General features: G+C 35.4%; 1 protein-coding gene across 1 annotated transcript in view; it reads left to right on the top strand.

Moving 5' to 3' along the window:
- COP1 (COP1 E3 ubiquitin ligase) overlaps window positions 1-13,996 on the top strand; it is a 250,489-nt gene that overhangs the window by 186,416 nt on the left and 50,077 nt on the right. The window contains 2 exon segments of the mRNA XM_027776743.1: window positions 10,914-11,031; window positions 13,972-13,996. The exon segment at window positions 13,972-13,996 is cut by the window's right edge and continues 21 nt beyond it. Coding sequence (XP_027632544.1) covers window positions 10,914-11,031; window positions 13,972-13,996 — 143 coding nt within the window.

Below are 13,996 nucleotides of genomic sequence, written 5' to 3'. Positions count from 1 at the left end.
GAAAGTAAGTAGTGATTACTTTGAGTTTGGCTGTTCTTAGGGGAAAAAAAATTATCACCCTCTGATAATTGTATCGAAATTATATTATTTATTAGCTTGACATTTTTAAATTACTTGGTATTTGTTACTCAGTGTACAAAAGTTTTTAAAAATTCTTCTACTCACTGGTGTCAGAGTTTTTTTTTAGATCAAATACAAAAGCAAACAAATTGCAGTGTGTTGTGAAAAATATCATTGTACAATTTTTTTTAATCTGAGGCACATACAAATCATTTTTGAGAAACTTCTAAAAAGAATTCCTGTCTAGATCTTTACTGAATCAGAATCTTTAGAGATACCAAGCATTTGTAATTTTCTTTCCTTTTCTTTCCTTTTGTTTTTTGTTTGTTGTTTGTTTTGCTTTTTGCTATGAGGGGTGCACAGTCACCAGAGAGAGAGGGAAAGTAAGAGAGAGAAAGTGAGAAATCACCCCCCAGGGGGATGGCCATGCTATAGTCTCTTCTCCTCTAGCCTCCTCTTGAAATTTTGGGCACATAGACTCACACACCCTGAGTGATTTTCAAGCTGTCAGGTTCATGACTCACAATGCACAACTGGCCGTGTAGAATACAGTGCCTTAACCTCCACACCACCTGCTGGCCTACATTTGTAATTTTTTTTTTTAAGAGTATGATTTTATTTCTTCCTTGAGTGGGAGAGACAGAGTGAACACTCCCAATAGGATCTTGATGCCGATATACCCTCAGCCTAAGCCAACCCCAGATCACAGTCATGAACATGCCAAGAATACTCATGGAGGTCTCTGGATGTGAACCTGGAACTCTTCTGTGTGGGCCATCCTCACAGACCATTGATCTTTACCACGGCCACCATCTGACCTGCATATGTAGTTTGAATATTCCTCAGATATTTTTACATTCATACCTCTTCTTGCTCCTAGGGCAAGAAGGACTATTCTAAAGATATTTGGAATTTCCTGTTTTGATGGAATATGAATTTGAAAGTAGGCTAAATAAGAAAGCCTTTATATGTCATAGTAAGAATGTTTGGTGTCTAAGGAATAATCATGTAAATATTTGAGTCTAGTAGCAGAGACCAAGTCTGTCCAGGAAAAAATATTGTTTTTCTCATGAACTGTTATTATTGAGGTAATTGGATTAATTCTGATTTTTTAAACTATCATAAAAGTGGTCTTTAACTGGACTGAGCCCCAGATTTACACCTAAATTCTGCAATTTTAGATAGTTTTTCAACTATTTTCTAGTATTTTCTTCCTCTTATTTTATAAGGACTTGTTATTTTTAGATCACTAGTTATATTACAGTCACTCTGATGTTTTGAACATTATTTTAAATGGCCATACAATAAAGGAGTAAGATACCTAAAAGAGCATGCTAATTCTAACAATATAATGAACTAGATATATTTTAAAAGTCCTCTGGTGGGACCAGCAGGTGGCATGGTAGTTAAGCCACAGACTTCAACATGATTCACTGCAGTTCAAGTCCTAGACTCGGCAGCTAGGAAATCATTCTAGTACCTGTGTAGATGTGTCTGCAAGACCAAAAGCTCAAGAAGAGACAGGAGAGAGAATTGCAGCATGGCCATACCCCTGTGTGGTAATTTATTCCTTCCTTCCCTTCTTCCTTTTTTTTTGTTTTTTTTGTTTGTCCTCCCTCCCTTCTTCCTTCCTTCCTTTCTCTCTCTCTCCAACAAGCCACATGCCCTATGGCAAAAATATTTTTAAAGAAGAAAATCCTCTGGCAACAAACATTTTATTTATTTCAGATAAACATTTTTTCTTTGATATACTTATGAAATATTATTATAAATGTAGACTATAAAGTATTAAAATCTCTACAGTTAGTAACAAAGCAGAATATAAATTCAATTAATAAAATGCAAAATTTTTAATTTCTATATTTGATATATGTTTTCTTTATTTACTAGTGATAAAGCCTACAATGACGATTGTTCTTTAGCTACTATTATCTGTCTCTAGACCATTGTACTAGGTTCTATTTGTCAGAATGAAGATTTAAACATTTTTCTATTTGGTAGTCTTGTTTAAAAGAGAGACATATTTCTTTCTTCTGTAATAATTAAAGCCAACAAATCATGAACACATACAACTAGATGTTATTGGGTACAAATGTTTCCCAGTTAGTGATGTTTTTGAATTGGGGTTTTTGTTGTGGTTTTAGTGATAGTGCTGATAGTAGTGACTTGTAAAAATTTTTGGCCTTGAACTATAGAATTAAGCATTAAAAAGTTGTTATATCTTTTTCCTGCGAAAAGATAAATATGGATTAACAAATAAGTGAAAACATTTTTTTCTATTAATATAGTCCATTTCTTTAATATTTTAAAAAATTCCTTAAGGATTAAAAGATGGAAAGGAAGCTCAACCTGGTAGGGAGGGAAAAAGAACAAAGGAGTTCCAATTTCTTTTTTTTTTATTTTTAGAGGTTTTTACTATAGGGCGCGTGCGCTTGCCAGACAGACAGAGAGACAGAGAGATAGAAAGCGAGAAATCGCCCCCCAGGGGGGATGGCCACGCTGCAGTCCCTTCTCCTCTATTCTCCTCCTGGGATCTTGGGCACGCATGCACAGGCGCCTGGTGTGAGTTTTAAGCCACTGGGTCCAGGACGCAAACCACGGTCGACTATGTGGGAGTCCAGCGACATAGCTAACTCCTGGTCCCAGGAATTCCAATTTCAACTTTTGCTTTTTTATAATAAACAGTCTCACTTTAATGTGTTTTATATTCTGGGGTTTCAAATAAATTAGATGAAGGAAGACTTTGCTTTAAACATTTCTGCTACTTTTTCTTAACTGAAAGACTTTTTTACTTTGGGGAAAATACATGTAATTTTAATGAGACTTTCTTTTTCCTTGGAGAGATTTTTTTTTTCTATAGGGCATGTACACGCACCAGAAAGACAGAGACAGAAAGTGAGAAATCACCCCCCATAAGTATGGGGGTGATAGCTACACCACAGTCCCTTTTCCTCCATTCACACACATGTGCTCAGTATGAATGTCAAGCTGCCAGGTCTAGGACTTAAACAGCAGTCAGCTCTGTGGGAGTTCAGCATCTTAACCACTATGCCACCTGTTGACCCCTGTAATTTTATTTAGACTTTCATCATTTGTTCTTAACTGCCGATGATGTGGCCTAGTCTAATGTGTAAGTACCTTATTACTACTAAGACACTGGATAAAATCTCAGTACTTGTGTGTCTTTTTGTGGATTGGTAAAGATTAGAGGGGTCATTCACAAAGCAAAAGGTTATTTATTTATTTATTCATTCATTTATTTTTAATGTTTTTACCAGAGAGAAACAAAGAGACAGAGAGAAAGTGAGAAATGTCCTACCAGGGGAAGTGGCCAAACTGCAATCCCTTCTCATTTCTTCTCCTGGGATTTTGGGCCTGTGCACATACACACATGCCTGAGGTGTTTTTTCAAGCCTCTGGGTCTGGGACTTGAACTGTGGTTGGCTGTGTGGCAGTCCACTGTTGTAACCACTATACCACCTTCAGGCCCCCAGTTGTGGGTTTAAATCAGTATGTCTTTTCAAGGTTTTATTTAGGCTGGAAACCAGGGCTAATTGTATGTGATAGAACATAAATGATAATTTCTCATTTCTCAAGTAATGAACAAAGATCTAACCAAATTTAGAACAGCCATTAAAAGGAAATGCATTCCAAGTATTCGATATGTGTTTAGGTTATTCATATGTGTTTGTGTGACTATTTCTTGGCTTATTTTCCAAATTGATATGTGTTTGGGTTATTCCTATGTGTCTGTGTGACTATTTCTTGGCTTATTTTCCAAAGGATAGCCAACTGCCGATCTTGGGAATATTTGTGCCTGACTTACCAGGGAAGTCACTGAACACAAACCCCAAACATCCCCATGTAGGTCAGCCTGGCAGAGCGTTGTGGTTTACCACTGTGCTACCACCCAACCCTCATGTTCTCTGTATTCTCATTAACACTTACTATAGTAATTGACCACTGCCCTCTTTTTCCACCTTTGTCTTCTCTGGGTTGCTCTTCCCACAATCAAATCCATCTCAGGTAGGAATTGAATTACCCTTAGTTCAGGCCATACATGGACTGCTAGAACAACCTCTTAACTGGGCTTCCAGGTCTTCTGAACTTGTTCCCCTCCAATCTGTTTGTTTTGGAATAATATTCTTTCAAATAGTCCTTCCACTTCATCTTTGTTCTCCCACTTAGAACTCGTCACTTCAGTCTGCCATCACTTGGTTCTGCTCTCTCTGTGCTTTTTCCTGTGTTAAACGTTCTTCCCCTCACTCTTAACACAGCCAGTTGCACAATCTTGAGTCTCATTTTGAATGTCATTTCCTCAAAGACAATGACTTTCTGGAAAGTATAGTAAGGAAACTCACCCAGTTGTTACCTTTCTTGTCTGCCTCACAGTTATCACTATGTTTTGTTACATACTTGTTATTGTTGACTGTAAGCCGGAAACTTTTCTTGTTCATTGTTATATCCCCCCATAAGATGCATGTAATAGATAAACACAGGTGTTTTAAATGGCTCTACAGTACACATCAGATGGTTTTAAAAAAGTAAAAAATATTATTTACAGCCTACTTTTTTTTTTTTCAAATCTTAATGGAGTACAAAGCCAAAGTTGGATTTGAATTTCAGGTTGTAAACTTCTTAAATCTGTAGGGTCCTGGGTAAGGTAGGGTTTCATGTAGGCCTTTAGATTTTAATTTTTTTCCAAAATGTATTTTATCATGAAACTGCTTCTTTAGCAGATGGAGTTTTAATTGTTTTGTTCAATGTCCATATGGACAAAGAAAAAAATGGCAGTTACAGAATGTAACCACCTGTTTTAACTATAATGACTTCTAGCAGATATTTTGAAAGAGTAGATTTGGAATAAATGAGTTACTTCTGTTTTTGCTGAAATAATCAGAGCAATACTTTGTCTGAACTTGTCCTGATTAGAAAGTGACTGACACAGTGGTGATTGTCCAGGAGGCTGGGAGATCAAGTAGGGGCAGAAGTCTATGCAAATAAAATAAAAACAATTTCTGTATTTTGAGGGAAGAGAAAATAGTTTTATAAAATCAGTGAGTGTCCCCACACTATATTAGAAAGAGCAGTTACAGGAATGAGCTCTTAATAACTGATTATGAAACCTGGTTAAGTATCCTTTATAGCAACAGTAAAACATCTATCTTTTTGGCAGTGTTTTACAAAAATATATAGCAAGTACTCTCTTAAGATAGCCTTTATAGTTTTGTACCTTTTACTGTAGTAACAGTCAGATTGTAAGTGTGCGTTTGTGTGCATATTTAAATAAGCTGGGACTTTTGTTTATTTCTGCAACCTCTGCTTTCAAACTAAAACATTATATCAGTACTAGTGAAATTGTAACAGCTATGAAAGGTCCTGTTGGATAAATAATATTTGGAACGTTTTTTATATTTCAATTAAAATCTATGTCTAATTTGGACATAGTGATAGGGTAAATTGAAATAGATTTGGAGTCTTTGTTATACATTTCAGCCCTAAGACAATAGTTATTTGTGGTGGGTTAAAGTAAGTAGATATGAACAACTGCAGCACAAAGTAGAGCTAAGTCAGTTTTCGCAATAAAAAAGGAAGCTTAACAAAATTTGATAGACAGCAAATAGCAATTTTTTTCTTTTCTTTTTGCTGTAAGGGCACATACATTGAGGAAAGGAGAGAGGGAGACAGAGAGAGAGAGAGAATGAATGCATGCATGCTCTGGGGGAATGACTATGCAGTCTTTTTCCCTCATTCTCCTCTCAGGATTTTAGGTATGCACACACATGCCTGGTCTGGTTTTTAAGCTGCCCAGGACTCAACCAGGAAGCCATCCATGTGAGATCCAGCTACCTTAACCACCATACCAGTGGCTGGTCTGCAAATAGATGATATTAAATTGCAAAATGATATTAGGTAGTTGGAAACATTATGACATATTTTCTGTTTTTCTATGTAAAAATGTTTCATGATTTTTCTGACAGCCTGATATTTCTCATTCTTTCTAATATTTCCTTGATCATCACCTGGTATTCTTTTTTTTCTTCTAGTTAAATAAATTTCTAAAACATTGTCTTTATATAATCATATATTTTGGGAGTGAGGACAGGTTATATAATATATAAACATAATATATATATACAGTGTGTATCTATAAATGTCAATACTTTATTTCTCCTTTACCAGTATTATTGTTTTGAATCCCATATCTTGGATGATTGGGCAATTTGAATCCCACATTCTCTAGAAAACCTTACCTGATTGATTAAGATGGTATAGCTGACACTCACTAATGAGAAAAAAGTAAGACAGAGAAGATAAACTCAGAGCTGGTGAATGTGAACATAAGTATCATAACTGCTTAGAGTTTATTCTTCTATTTTTGGTTACTCTCTTCTTTGAATAGAAATAGGATTTCTACTTACTGTATTATAGATATTTGTAATTACTTGTATTATTTAGTTATTTCCTGTCAAAGCTGTCAAAAAGAACTGACTGAAAATATTTTATATTTTGTTGTCTCAGATGGTAGTTCTGGCTAGTCTCAATAGTGTAGTGACGGTTAAGCACTTGAAATGTAGCTAGTGTGACTGAGACACTGATTTTTTACTTTTATTTAATTTTAAATTTAAATAACCACATGTGACTAGTGGTTAATGTAGTGTCCATTATGGACAGTACATTTCTAAATCATCTGTGAAATATAGGTTTAAATGATTTCTATAACATTATTTTCACTTTCATATCAACTAAAGCTTTGAAATAAATTAAAAACCATTTTAGTAGAAAAATTGTATAAAGGGAATATTAAACATTAAAGTCTTCCTTTTACTATACACATACACACATTTATATATGTGTGTGTGTATATATGTCTATATATAGATATATCTATATATAGATATATATGTGTGTGTGTATCTATCTATATCTATATCTGTATCGATATAGATATAGATATATATGTACACATATAAATTTCCTAAAGTTAAAACTAGCCTTTCGAAAGTATGTTAACCTAGCTCCAGGTTCCTAAGTCCACTAAGAGTGGCTGCCATTGGGGCCAGCAGGTGGCGTAGTAGTTACGGTGCTGTCCTCACATATGGTGAACTGCCTTTTAAGTCCTCAACCTGGTGGCTTGAAAATCACACTAGGTGTGTGAGTGCATGCCCAAAGTCCCAAGAGGAAAATGTAAGAGAAGGGACTGTGTGTGGTGTGGCCATCCTCCCTGGGACATGATTTCCCACTTTCCCTCTCATTGTCACTCCCTGTCTCCTCTCTAGTGGGCACTTGCAACCTATAGCAAAAAAAAAAAAAAAAAAAAAAAAGAAAGAAAGAAAGACAGACAGACAGACAGAGAGAAAAATGCTGGCACTTATCATTTTATTTCTTAAAATGGTATATTATTGACATCAACTCATCATTCATTTAGCATTGATTTTCTGTGAAGAATGAAATGTTGATTAATCTTGTTGGCCTGAAGAGAGATCTGTGAGATTTTATTATTTATTTCCTGAGATTTGACATTTAGATGGTTGTAGAAGTAGCACAATTGATTTAAAAATTAAAATAAAAGATTATTTTTACACTGGTAAGGTCATGGGGATGTTTTATTATGTAATCAGATTTAATATTATCTTTGGAATGTTATATACTTCCTCATGTGATACAATAGGAAAGATCATCTCCTTTATATTATTCTTGCCAAAATATGTTTTACTTGAACATAATAATAAAATCTTTTGGACAAATTCAGATATTTGAAATATTCTTTAAAACTGTCCTGGATGCTACAAAAATACCAATGTTATGAAATTGTCTGCAGAAAACTCTCAAAGAGATATGGCAACTAAATGAGTGACCTTAGAGTAAAAGTAAATAGAGTATAAAAAAAAAAACAATTGGGATATTTGAATACACGATGCATATTAATTATATCTATGTAGAGTTTCTTTCTATATAGAATTCTGTGAAACAGAATTCTGTTTCACAGTAAAGAAACTCTACATATAAGAGTTTTTATTATAGAGGGACCAGCAGTTAGAGTAATGGCTATGTTGCTGAACTCGCATGTAGCCATCTGGTCCTGGACCCGTTGGCTTAAACTCACGCCGGGCGCGTGTGCATGCGTGCCCAAGATCCCAAGAGGAGAATGGAGGAGAAGGGACTGCGGCGTGGCCATCCCCCATCGGGGGGTGATTTCTTGCTTTTCGTCTCTCTTTCTCTGTCTTTCTGGCGAGTGCACGCGCCCTATAGCAAAACAAAAACAAAAACAAAACAAAACAAAAAAACAAGAGTTTTTATTTTAGAAAGTAGGTACTGAAGTTCTTAGAGGTAAAATATCCTGATATTTGAAACTTATATTTGATTCAGGGGAAAAGGGAGGATGAGTGTGTGTATAGGTTGGTGCTAAAGCAAATAGGGAGAAACATTTATAATTAATTTCTAGAGTGATAGGTAAAAGTTTGTTCATTATCTTATTATTCCAACTTCTCTGCAGGTTTGAAACTTTTTAAAGTAAAATGTTAGGGGGAAAACACAGAAATGAGACCCTACTATAACTCAAGTTATTAAGAGTATTTAAAACATTATATAAATAGCAATACTTTAGAAATATAAAGGTACCTTCCCCCTTACTAAAGAAAATAAAATTATACGGGAACCAGCAGTTAGCGTAATGGCTATGTCGCTGGGCTCCCACGTAGTCGACCGCGGTTCGTGTCCCGGACCCGGTGGCTTAAAACTCACGCCGGGCACGTGTGCGTGCGTGCCCAAGATCCCGAGAGGAGAATGGAGGAGAAGAGAGTGCGGCGTGACCATCCCCCCTGGGGGGTGATTTCTCGCTTTCTATCTCTATGTCTCTCTCTGTCTGTCTGGCGAGCGCACGCGCCCTACAGTGAAAATCTCTCCAAAAAAAGAAAAAAAAAAAAGAAAATAAAATTATGGAGGACCGCTTCGTTTACCTTAGCTATTTTTACCATAATGTTACTAAGATGTATTTACAAACATAAAACTGTAGACCATATTCATATGCTCTTTCAGAGCTTTTTAAAAATTTCTTTCTTGGGAACCAGCAGTTAGCGTAATGGCTATGTCGCTGGACTCCCACGTAGTCGACCACGGTTCGCGTCCTGGACCCGGTGGCTTAAAACTCACACCGGGCGCGTGTGCGTGCGTGCCCAGGATCCCGAGAGGAGAATGGAGAAGGGATTGCAGCGTGACCATCCCCCCTGGGGGGTGATTTCTCGCTTTCTGTCTCTATGTCTGTCTGGCAAGCGCACACGCCCTGTAGTGAAAACCTCTCCAAAAAAAAATTTTTTTTTCTTTCTTTATTCATGATAGATCACATGCAGAGGGTCAGGTCATGCTGCAGTCTCCTTCCCGCAGTCCTCCGCTCTGTTGTATTCTGGGCACTCACACATGTGCCTGACATGTTTTAGGCTAAGTGAGCTGGGAATTCAAACTGCAGTTTCCATGTGAGATCTAGCTTCTCTTGAGCCGTGCATTACTGCTGTCTGTATAAGTATCTGCCATTTGATGACTCACTGCACACTACTTATTGCAGTTACTATAAAACCTCTATGTAGCAGATGACACAATTTAACTTTCACATTTATGCCTATATTTTTTATATATTGCATCCACTTTTGGTTTTCCTCTAAATGGTTGTAGAAGTAGCATAGTTAGAGATTATTTTTACACTTACAAGGTCATAGGGGTATTTTATTATGTAATCAGATTTAATGTCACCTGCCAAACAGTGTTTTGCACCAAAATAAACTTGTACTTTAATTCTTTTTTTTTTTTTTAATTAACATTTTGAAGTTGACTTACATAGTTCAGTTGATTAGAAATAAGAATCCAGACCTGGCTCTGTACCCTGGTAGTGGAGGCAGCTGGATTCCACATGGCTGACCTCGCAGTTCAAGTCCCACATCCACTAGCTACTTTTTTGGATATCTGCTCAAGAGACAACATATCTACGCAGAGACTCAGAAGTGACTCATGATAACCAAAAAGTGAAAATAAGTATTCATTAACTAGTGAATTGATAGACAAAATGTGTTATATCCATACAATGGGTACTATTCAGCAATAAATAGAATACACAACTGGCACATTTTAAAACTTCAAAGACAATTATATGAAGTGTAAGAAGGCACATGTAAGAAAACACGTTTTGTATTATTTCAATTTTATAATATATCCAGATAAAGCATATTTATAGTTAGAAACAGTGTTTCCTATGGTAGTAGGTAGAAAATGGACATGAGAGATTTTGTTGAGGTGATAAAAATGTTTTAAAACTGATTTATGGTGATGGTTGCACCACTGAATAAATTTAGTAAAAAATCATTGAATTGTTTACTCACAGTGGATGAATTTTATTATATGTAAAATATATTTCAATAAAGTGTCTTTTATAATATCAAATGTGGGAAATAAAATTATGTAGTATTTTGTTTCTTCAGATCTCATGATATTTACATTAACTTATGAAGCTATAAAATATAAATATTGATTATTTTTAAATTTCTAATTACTGTGCACCTTTAATACTCTTTCTAGTGCCAAGATCAGAGGAAACATCAGTGGGACTAATCCACTTTAGACTAACATTAGCATGTCTGCATATACATAGTTTATAAAAAATCATCTTTTTCTAGTATCAAAAACTCCAGAAAATCAGTATCATCTTTATCCTTGAAAATGATTCATATGTCTTTGTTTTCTGGGTTTCAGAGGTTTGACAATGTGTGTAAATTATTTGAGGAAAAACAGCAAAACCAGTTAAAATTAGTTTTCTGCTTTCCATTCCATCATTTATCACATTTACATAGCTTTTGGCTATGCAGATCACTGTGTTCACTACTATGATCTTCGTAACACTAAGCAGCCTATCATGGTATTCAAAGGACATCGGAAAGCAGTCTCTTATGCAAAGTTTGTGAGTGGTGAGGAAATTGTCTCTGCGTGAGTATTACTCTTCTCAGAGGTTGTACTTAGCACAGAGCTCTGTTATCTTTTACCAGTTGGTAAAGTAGTCGTAGGTGTGTTGAAGAGTAAAATTGGAGTGTGTGCACTTTTCTTGAAGAATAGATTTTTATGTCTTGTCCAATTAAAATGCTTGAATATTCAGATCTCTTGCTCACTTTTACTTTTGAATAAAATCCTGAAGAGATGACATTTTAATTTAGCCTTCCTTATCTAATATTTTCAAGTTTAAACTGCATTTGATCTTCAGATTGGCTTTCAGCTGCTGCTTCTCTTAGAAGTAAAATTTTTTACTTAGAAGTAAAATTCATATACTAGAAAGAGAAGTATTTTATCAGTTAAAGTCAACAAGTAAGTTATTATGTACTCATCTACTTGTAGAACAGAAGTAGAATTATATTGGTTGACATTTATACTGACATGTTGATATCTTTGATTTCATGGTGGGTTTTAAGTATTTTTCAAAGAAAACTTCCTAAGTTTTCTATACCCCACAAATGTCCCTTGAAAAGCTTCCAGTGGTCCAGCAGGTGGAATGGAGATCAAGGCAGCTGGGTTCCAAGTGACTGAATGTTCAAGTTGAGGGGTTCAAGTAGAGGACCATGGGCTTGAAAATTACTCATGCCCCCTAGAGGTGCTTTCTCTTTCTCTGTCCCTCTCTGGCATACATACACTCTATAGTAAATATTAAAAAGAAAAAAGGAAAAGAAAAGCTTCCCAACTAGAGAATCATAACATAAACTTCCAGTTGTCTTTTTACTTTGATGATAAGAGAAGAGCAAAGTAAATAATTCTCAGTTGTCAGTGTATTGACAAAGCACTTTTGCCAACATAAACAGTTCCTTCTTATGGTTATTCATTTAATAGTTCTCTTCATTTTATATTACCCTAGTAAATAGGGTATTTACTTTTTTTTTTTTTTTTAATTTTTAGTTTGATAGAAGGTCCATGCATTCACCAGTTGGGTAGAGAAAGCACCCCCTAAGGGGCATGGCCATGCTGCAGTCCCTTTTCTATTCTTCTCTCAGGATCTTGGGCATAAACACAACATGCCTAGTGTGTTTTTCAAGCCACTGGGTCTGGACCTTGAACTGCACAGCTGACCATAGTGGGAGTCCAGCCTCACAGCCATTATGCCAACTGCTGGTCCCAGTTCTTTCTCTTTTTTCATACCTACTATTTTCAAGCTTAATGATACATTATTTTTTTAATTTACTTATCTCTCTTAGGAGATTATTAATATCAGTGCCTTATATTTGATACCTTCCATTGGTATTCTAAATAAGATTTTGGTAATTTGAATTAATTTATTAGTAAGGTAATTTGAATTGAGTTACTAAAGAGGGGGAAAGAGAAAGTAGGAACTGAGCTTTGAGAAAAGGAAATAAGGGTAATTTGTTCACAAATTTAAGTGATCTAACTAATCCAAAAATAGTCCATCTTTAGGAGTACAAATAATGGGCAGTAAATAATTAAAATATTATTTAGATTTAAATGTGGATGTTGAGAGCCAGCCAAGTGGTATGGTGGTGGTTAAGATGGTTAGATCCCACATGGCCAACTGTGTGGTTCGAGTCCCAGACCTGGTGGCTTAAACTCAAGCCGGGCACATGTGCGTGCATGCCCAAGATCAAGAGATGAGAATGGAAAAGGGATTGTGGCATGGCCATCTCATCTGGGGGGTGATTTTTTGCTTTTTGTCTCCCTGTCTTTCTGGTGAGTGCATGCACCCATGGCAAAAACCTCTCCCCCTCCAAAAAAAAAAATAAATAGAAAAAGAAAAATGTAGAATGCATTTGTTCACAAGTATATTTTCAAATACTAAAATAAATATTAAGCTATGTTTAAATATAGACATAAAGGGATATATTTAGTGTAATATTTTTAAGCAACATGTCTCAGAACAGATGTTATACTGAATAAACAATGAGAAACAATAGAAAAATATTTAAAGGGTCAGGAGTTCATCTTCTGAAATCAACAGTTTGAATTTTAGCTATTCTATTTACTGTCTATGGTACCTTGGAAATGTCCTTAACCTTCTAAATTCCAGTTTCCCCATCTCTATAATGGAGCTAATAATTGTGCTTACCTTCTGTTGTGAATCTTTAAATAAAATAATGTATCTTTTGGGACCAGCAGGTGGTGTGGTGGTTAAGGGTGCTGGATTTCCACATGGCTGACCAAGGTTCGAGTCCTGGACCTGGTGGCTTGCTTTATCAGTTTATCACTCTCTCTCTCCCTCCCCCTCTCCCGCTCTCTCCCATTCTCGCTCTTTCCCTGTCTGGTCAAATTAAAAATAAATAAATAAAGTTAAATAAAATAATTCTTTAAAAAATGTATCTTTTGCATAATACTCTATTTAGTGAGTGTTAGAGTAAAAAATATTTATTCTGTAGTCATTAATATATAAAACATTAACTTTATGAAAAAAATATGTATAGTAAGTTGTTCAATGGTGGAAGAAATTTATAAATAATATTTATAGTATGATTCCATTTGTAATGAAGTTAGAAAAGAAGCATGGTATTTTATTAAAGTGCCAAGATTGTATGAAAGTATTACCAAGATTGTATGAAAGTGGTTTTTATATTCAGTTATTTCTCAGCATATAACTATATTTACATATTCTTTCGCAGGGTAAATTTTTTGGCACATTCCACACCTGTAGGGGGCCACTTAATTGGGAAATATTTTATATTCAGTGTACCAATATAATTCAACAGTTCAAAATTAAATAAAGTCAATAGAAACAAATATGTTCCTAAAATTAAGCACAACATTCTAACAAACATTCTAACTCAGTCTGGCTCCAGAGTCTGCATTTTTTACCACCAGACAAGATTTCCCATAATTAGTAGTGATGAGTTTCATACCATGAGGTCTTAAATATGTTCTAACTTTTTGTGTTTACCTTAGCTCAACAGACAGCCAGCTAAAACTG

The sequence above is a fragment of the Tupaia chinensis genome, unplaced genomic scaffold, assembly GCF_000334495.1.
Source record: "Tupaia chinensis unplaced genomic scaffold, TupChi_1.0 Scaffold000710_1, whole genome shotgun sequence".
Classification (NCBI taxonomy): domain Eukaryota; kingdom Metazoa; phylum Chordata; class Mammalia; order Scandentia; family Tupaiidae; genus Tupaia; species Tupaia belangeri.
This window is presented reverse-complemented; position numbering and strand designations above follow the sequence as displayed.